Raw genomic sequence first — 7,304 nt, forward strand, 5'->3', positions numbered from 1 at the left:
GCATCATGACTTTCAACATTTTCATAGTAATATTCAAAATTAATGAAAAAAAATTCATATTACACACACTTTATTAAAGTTTAGATGAACTTTAGCATAAAGACTATGTGAATTTAAGTGTACTGTAGTGTAAATTTAAAAAACACGAGCAAAGCTACTTAATTATGATTTAGAGTGCAAACTATTCGAGTGATGCATCTATAGCTGTAAATTTGATAACACTGAAGCATTCCAAGTTAAGAGGATGTAAATCACTCAGCCATTAGCAAAGCTGGTGTCAAAACAATTCTTGAACTAAAGAATAAGCCATTACTTTGTCAAAGTTTTCTTTGTGTACTATATATTTGTCCATTAATCTTTCCTAAAAGTGTTAAAAAACCTACCCCTTACTGTTCGTATCTGAAGTATTAAAAGAAGTGATTCTATACCTAACATCAATTTTCTTCTGTATATCCTTATATTAATCAAGAATTCATTATCATATAAAGATTGATTTTGTTCACGTGAATGCCATCAGTCTGTCTTTCCATCAATTTTCTAAAATTTTACTTTCTAGTTCTGTAATGTTCTGAAACTTTTTTAAAGCTGCAGACATTAATTGCGTGGTGATTCTATAAATTTATACCAACTATATATAGTTAACGATCATGGAAGTACAGTATGCTTAAAAGTATTTGACAGTTAAAATACTTAATGAACACATTTGAAATATATAGATATCCCAAAGCTCAAAGGAGTTATCAAAACAAATTTTATAACTGCATGAAAAATTACTGCTGGATTTTCTTTACACAAGATACAGTAGTTCCCTAGATAACTGTACAATTTCTATAAAGAAAGAAATACTTCAATCACAATGATTGAAAGACAGATCTTATCTATTTTAGTGTTAAAAGTTTAATACAAAGAAAAGTAGAATTAAAGCTTATATAATACAATACTGTATATCATCATATGACAGTGCTTACCCAAAGAAAATTTTGAATGACATATCTAATTGACAAACTGCAACCAAAAATATCCCTCAGAATTCTTCACCTGATATCTCCGACACTGTCACAGGTAATGAATGATACAATTTGATTATTATGGAAGACCAAGTAGTAAATTCCTAAACCTGCTTTTGATGAACTTTTTGGTTACAGTGCGTCCTCATGAAGAGAAAAAAAGTTGGCAGATTATCGTGTAACTTCTTTAATGCATAAATATATGAAATAGATGAGAAGAAATAATTAAATTCACTGGAATATACTGACACTTTGGCATTTTCCAATTTTGTTCTTTTTATTTGAATATTTCCCTGTAACACCAAGTATATTGCGTGTATTTTCTAGGCAATTCATCCGTTAGTAAACCCAAGTCACAGGCACCCACTGTGGCTCAGTTGAAAGACGCTCTATCGCTTCCAAAATCTGGTTATAAGTGTCATTTAGGTCATTGTTGATAATAACCAGATCAAAATATTTATCATATGCACGTTGAAGTTTGGCACTTTCTTCCATTGTGCGCTTGAAATCATCTTCCTGTAATATCAGAATGCTCATATTAACTTAAGCACTACTATACAGTATTAGTTGACTCACAGTTTCATAATCTTAAACATTTATTTTCATTATTCTTACTAAGCAGTTTAACTACTGTACTGTATTCCAATAAACTATAAGTTAAACGTTTTATGAAAGTTGTTGAGCTAGATATTGAATGTCAAGGCCTAACATTTGAAATTTGAAATGTCAACCATGTACACTATTAAGAATATTGTATTGGAATATCTTTATAGCTGGAAATGAGAAGCAATAGAAGCGTCACTTTGTTAAAACATATACTGTACAGTACTTCAAGTAAGGATATGTTAGCTTGTTTAAATGACAATTTAATCTTAAAAATTTGGTACTTTGAAGTCTTAAAATATATCTACTATCTTTGTTGAAAAGAATACTTTACCTCATAGAGTGATGCCAATGACTCAAGTGTTCTGGCACGTCTGGAACTGTACCTCATGGAACTGTTACGATCAAACTGGAGGAAGGGAGCAACGAGCATAACCAAATTAATAGTAAAAAAAAAATAAACAAGCATCAAGAGGTTCCACAACAGTAAAAGGGAATGCAATAACCAACAGGCGAAACATACTTTGCGGGATAGATAATGCATACAAAACCAGCAACTGATGAAAGGAACCATTCATGCATCCTATATGGATACAGTATCATGAACTGAATAAAAATTACTAGCAATATTACAATTTTATTATTGCTATGCGGTATAACATGACAGCAACACCAATGAGTTCAGAGTTTCAATAAATGTGTCTGGCCAAAAGTCTTGTTCAGTTTTATAAATGTTTAGTGCATTGTCTCAGCAAACTATATTTTCATTAAAACTCAGAAAAGTTAGAATATGCAATCATATCACTATAATGGAACTGGTGTTTACTAATAGAGATAAAAAAAACGTTGACCAGTACAGTACTTTTTATCAATAAACTATATATAAAATGATCTTGCGCTAACTATATTATGAAATTATGCACATGCAGTTACACAGGCATAGCATATCAACTGGTATCACTTCCAGAACTCAAAAGTTTCTACTGCTGTATAGTTGCAATAGTTAGAGCTATTGGTAAAACTAATACCTTTTATGATTGCTTGCTACACTTAATAACTTAAACACTACCATTACTATTGGCTTAAAATGTTGCTTCACCTTAGTACAGTATAACCAAGATTGTTAGTCTGAATTTTACTTTTATAAATTCAATCTTTGTGGTTCAACTTTAAATTGACCTTCAATTACTTGTATCTTTGCATGACTTTTATGTCATACATTCACACACTAAGATTTTTTCATAAATAGTAATGTTGCATTTCAGTCTATGAAATCTGTAGTACGTTATGCAGTGAGGTCAGTGCAATCACTTCAGTGTTTTGCATTTTTTTTTACTATTTGCTTGTGTTATAATTAGAACTAATTGCATTTAATAATGGTACACCCCAAAACATCTTTACACTATCTATCAGCATTTTATTTAAAAGAAATGTCTTTAAATAAACTAACATTTCAAAGATGGCATATGAGTATGATATTTATTGTATTTTTTTTCCATTTCCTTTGATTTAAAAAACAAAATCCCTTTGAAAAAAGTCTACTAATCCCTTGTAGGTATGGGTTTATTCATTACATCAACTTTTTAAAGTTTCTATTCAAAGTCACCTTAGAAGTGAGTATATCAACACAATTCCTAGCAATAGTAATACAGTAATAACAATCTAAACACAAAAAAACAGTTATTTCAGTGATGAAGCTTTTACTTCATTAGTAATAATAATAATAATGATAATGCTAAAAATAATAATAATAATAACAATAATAATTATAATAATAATATTGTTATAATAATGACAATGATACTTCTCATTTGTTGAGATACTACTGCTAGAGAGCTATGGGATCCTTTGACTGGACAGACAGTACTACACTGGATCTTTCTCTCTGGTTACGATTTATTTTCTATGCCTACACATATACCGAATAGTCTGGCCTATTCTTTACATATTCTCCTCTGTCCTCATACACCTGACAATACTGAGATTACAAAACAATTCTTCTTTCAAGGGGCTAACTATTGCACTGTAATTGTTCACTGGTCACTCAACTCTTGGTAAGGGTAGAAGAAACTCTTTAGCTATGGTGAGTAGCTCTTCTAGGAGAAGGATACTCCAAAATCAAACCATCATCTCCAGTCTTGGGTAGTGTCATGGCCTCTGTACTATGTCTTCCACTGTCTTGAGTTAGAGTTCTCTTGCTTGAGGGTACACTCGGGCACATTATTCTATCTTGTTTCTCTTCCTCTTATTTTGTTAAAATTTTTATAGTTTATATAGGAAACATTTATTTTATATTGTTACTGTTCTTAAAATGTTTTATTTTTCTTGTTTCCTTTCCTCACTGGGCTATTTTTCCTCTTGGAGCCCTTGGGCTTATAGCATCCTGCTTCTCCAACAAAAGTTGTAGCTTAGCAAGTAGTAGTAATAATAATAATAATAATGATAATAATAATAATAATGATAATAATAATAAGCATGTTATAACAGGACAGGACGAAATGTTAACTCTTAGTAAGTTGTAACTGTATTTCTGCAATTTCACCTTTTTAAAAGTGAGGAATTCCTGTCAGTTTCCATAACCTATTGAAGTTTTATAAACAAGATGAATATATGGCAATTCATAAGTGATTTATGCCCTACAGAGAAGGGAGTAACACTTAAAAATTGAAACAGTAAAATACACGTATGATACCATTATGCTGATGTAACTACAGGACTGACTTAAAATGTGGTCTTTGGCCAATATAATAATGGATGGAACATAAAGTACCATATTAATAGATACAATTGTTTCTACTCCTTTCAGTACTTGATATCATATACGTGTAACCTTTAAAGCCTAGAACAACCTCTCATTTGCCCCTTGAGGAATTAAAGGTGTACTCCATGACTTTGGCTCCTTCAAAAATAAATCATCATCTGGTTCTTCTTCTAACAAAAAATTGCTGATGGAGGCAATAGAGGAAAAGAGGTACTTTACATAGTATAGAAATATTCTGGAGATTAAAAGGCCCAAGGGAAGTTTGTGAATACCACGGTGACTTGATTGATACTGCAAATCCCAGGATCATAGAGTATATGTTAATCTAAACCCATCCGGGTTGTTAAGTACTCAACCAAGACAAATTAGATTCGGAAGCAGATTTCAGCACATTTATCACGAGTATTGTATCTACAATAATTATCCTTAGCTTGAAGTGATTTAGTAATCTGATATATGTTATCTCTCTTTTTAATGTGAACAAGCTTTCCACTGCAAAGATGTTGTGCAACCTTATCAAAATTCTTGATATATTATATGTATATTTTTCAGTTAGTTTTCATTTAAACTAAGTTGAAGTTTTTATGTATTCATGACTAAATTGCCTTTTTATTTTCAAGTTAAATTTTTTAGTTGTGTATACTGCACTTAGAGTAGATTATGACTGATATTTGACCTGATGATAGGAATGAAGCACTTGAAAACTGGCTCTTGCCAAAATCAGGTAATTCTTTGTATGTAAGTGTAATCATAGTTAATCAAGCATTAACTTTTTACTGTATTTCATTCTGACATGGCCTCACTTCATGTCCCAGTTTAACGTTATATAAACTCAACATTTATCATTCATGAGAGAAACTACTAAAACCTGGATGAAAGAAAAGGAAATTATAGCAAGAAGAGACTGGGAAAAGGACCCAATACCCATCCACCAAACATCAAAAGAAACTGATGTTAGCCCTTTAACCCCCAGGCTATTTGGAAATTTCCAACCCTTAACCCCCAGGGGATTATTTTTTTCCCAGCACATTTTGCAGTATATTTTTTTTTAAATTGCTCTAACAGCCTTAATTTTTGTTATAGAGAGGTCAGGTTGGTCTCATTCTCTTGGAAAATGCCAGATTTTTTTTCAAAAATTATAAAAAAATATGAAAAAAAACATTTTTTATACCATTTTTTTGCAAGGACTTACCGGTACGTCCATGGGGGTAAAGGGATGGCTTTTGTGAAACGTACCAGTACGTCCTTTGGGGGTAAAAGGGTTAGGAGAATATATAATAATGTCATACTACCAAGCGTGAAAGCCAATACACAAAAACTGAACTTATGAAATATAGGTTGTAGCTACACATATTGTAGACCTTTATCTGTGTAAGAAACATAGGTTCTTGGGTATCCTACTAATGGCATATTTATTTGTTATACTGTCACGATAATGACTAAAAGTACCATTTCAATACTGAAACAAAAAATAGCACCAAAACTATATGTAGTAAATGCAAAAATATTAAATATATTTATGGAAAATCCTAAGGAAACTACAAAAAGGATGCAGGAGTAACAGTAAAGAGCTATAGGTTTCAGTGTTTTGTACAATAAACTAGCATATAAAAATTAATCTATAAATTTTCTAATTTTTACTTACTGTGAGATTTCGGCTAGATGAGCACAAAGAATTTCCAATATTATATAAGTTCTTTATTTGGTCCATTCCTGGGGCAGCCAAAAATATCACATACGGAAGCAGTTCACTTGAGTTTCGTAAATACTTCAGAGACTGAAAACGAGTACTGTAGTTAAAATCAGTTCACTACAGAAACCCTCCATCCCTAAATATCATGTTTCATTTATATACAAAGTTCATTTAAAACAAATTAGCTGTTATCTAAAATCTTCCAACTAACAACTAAAATTCTTAGATAAAAACCAAAATGACTACTAAACTCCATTAGAGAATAACATCTAAAAAGGAGATACAATAATCTCCAGGTTTTTAAAAGTTACAGAGTTGAAAATATATTGTTAGCAAGACCTTTCATTAACATAAATCATTTTCAGCAAGAAACTAATAGTTGAAAAATTTATAATCACTAACAACTTGGATCTAAAAAGCTGAAAAACTATATATCATATAAATCAAACGGGTATACAGTTTGAAGAAAATTCAGCTATACAGTTCCTAATGGATTAAATTTTTGTATAAAAAGTAATGTTGAGAGACTATTCTGGTGACAAAATATTATACTGCAAAGTAGATGATCTGTATTTGCACTCTTCACAAAAACCATATCTTATAACTTACTGGCGGTGAGCAGTCAAGGACGCACATTTTGCCTGATCTTATTATAGACAGGATAGAATCGCATTTAGTACCGTATAGATTTCCACTTAGTTCACCATACTCAAGATAGCCATGATGTCTGATATCTGCCTCCATGGCTTCTCTGGTGGTAAAATGATATGCTTTGCCATCTTCTTCGTGCTCCCTCATCGGTCGAGATGTGTCTGTAATTCACCAAAAAATAAAAAACAAATAAAAGTAACTCAGCCTTCAAGAAAACCACTTAGGTTCAATATTTTCCACATGCTTGCATTCCTTAAATAATATAAAATTTGGAGAAGACTTCTTAAATTCAGATTCCTTACATAAGATTTGAATCAAAATCAAAGTGTCTTACCTAATGGTAAAATTCTTATTAATTGTCATTTCTTGAATTATTATTTATGTATTTAATCTTACTGGAAAATATGTTTCAATTGAGTCAAATGCCTAATGCAATACAGAAAATTAACTAATCATCATATTATCTTCTTTACACCGTTATGCAAAATTATCACATTCAAAACTAATCATACATAAAAGCAAATCACTTCAACAACCTAGAAAAAGATAAGTTACTGGAAGGCTATCATGAACAGCTTTTTTTTTAGAC

The 7,304-nt window shown here is 31.1% G+C and overlaps 1 protein-coding gene across 8 annotated transcripts in view; it reads right to left on the bottom strand.

The window, feature by feature from the left end:
* Nucleotides 1-1,178: 1,178 nt before the first annotated feature.
* vari (MAGUK p55 subfamily member vari) overlaps nt 1,179-7,304 on the bottom strand; it is a 310,024-nt gene continuing 303,898 nt past the window's right edge. For 6 of the 8 annotated variants that reach the window (XM_068372527.1, XM_068372526.1, XM_068372530.1 and 3 more), the window contains 4 exons: nt 6,674-6,876; nt 6,017-6,148; nt 1,945-2,019; nt 1,179-1,523 (listed from right to left, as the gene is read on the bottom strand). In XM_068372527.1, coding sequence (XP_068228628.1) covers nt 1,347-1,523; nt 1,945-2,019; nt 6,017-6,148; nt 6,674-6,876 — 587 coding nt within the window. In that variant the 3' untranslated portion in view covers nt 1,179-1,346. The remainder of the gene's footprint in view (nt 1,524-1,944; nt 2,020-6,016; nt 6,149-6,673; nt 6,877-7,304) is intronic. The other 2 variants (XM_068372529.1, XM_068372528.1) reach the window with 1 other exon arrangement.

Source organism: Palaemon carinicauda, chromosome 4, assembly GCF_036898095.1.
Source record: "Palaemon carinicauda isolate YSFRI2023 chromosome 4, ASM3689809v2, whole genome shotgun sequence".
Classification (NCBI taxonomy): domain Eukaryota; kingdom Metazoa; phylum Arthropoda; class Malacostraca; order Decapoda; family Palaemonidae; genus Palaemon; species Palaemon carinicauda.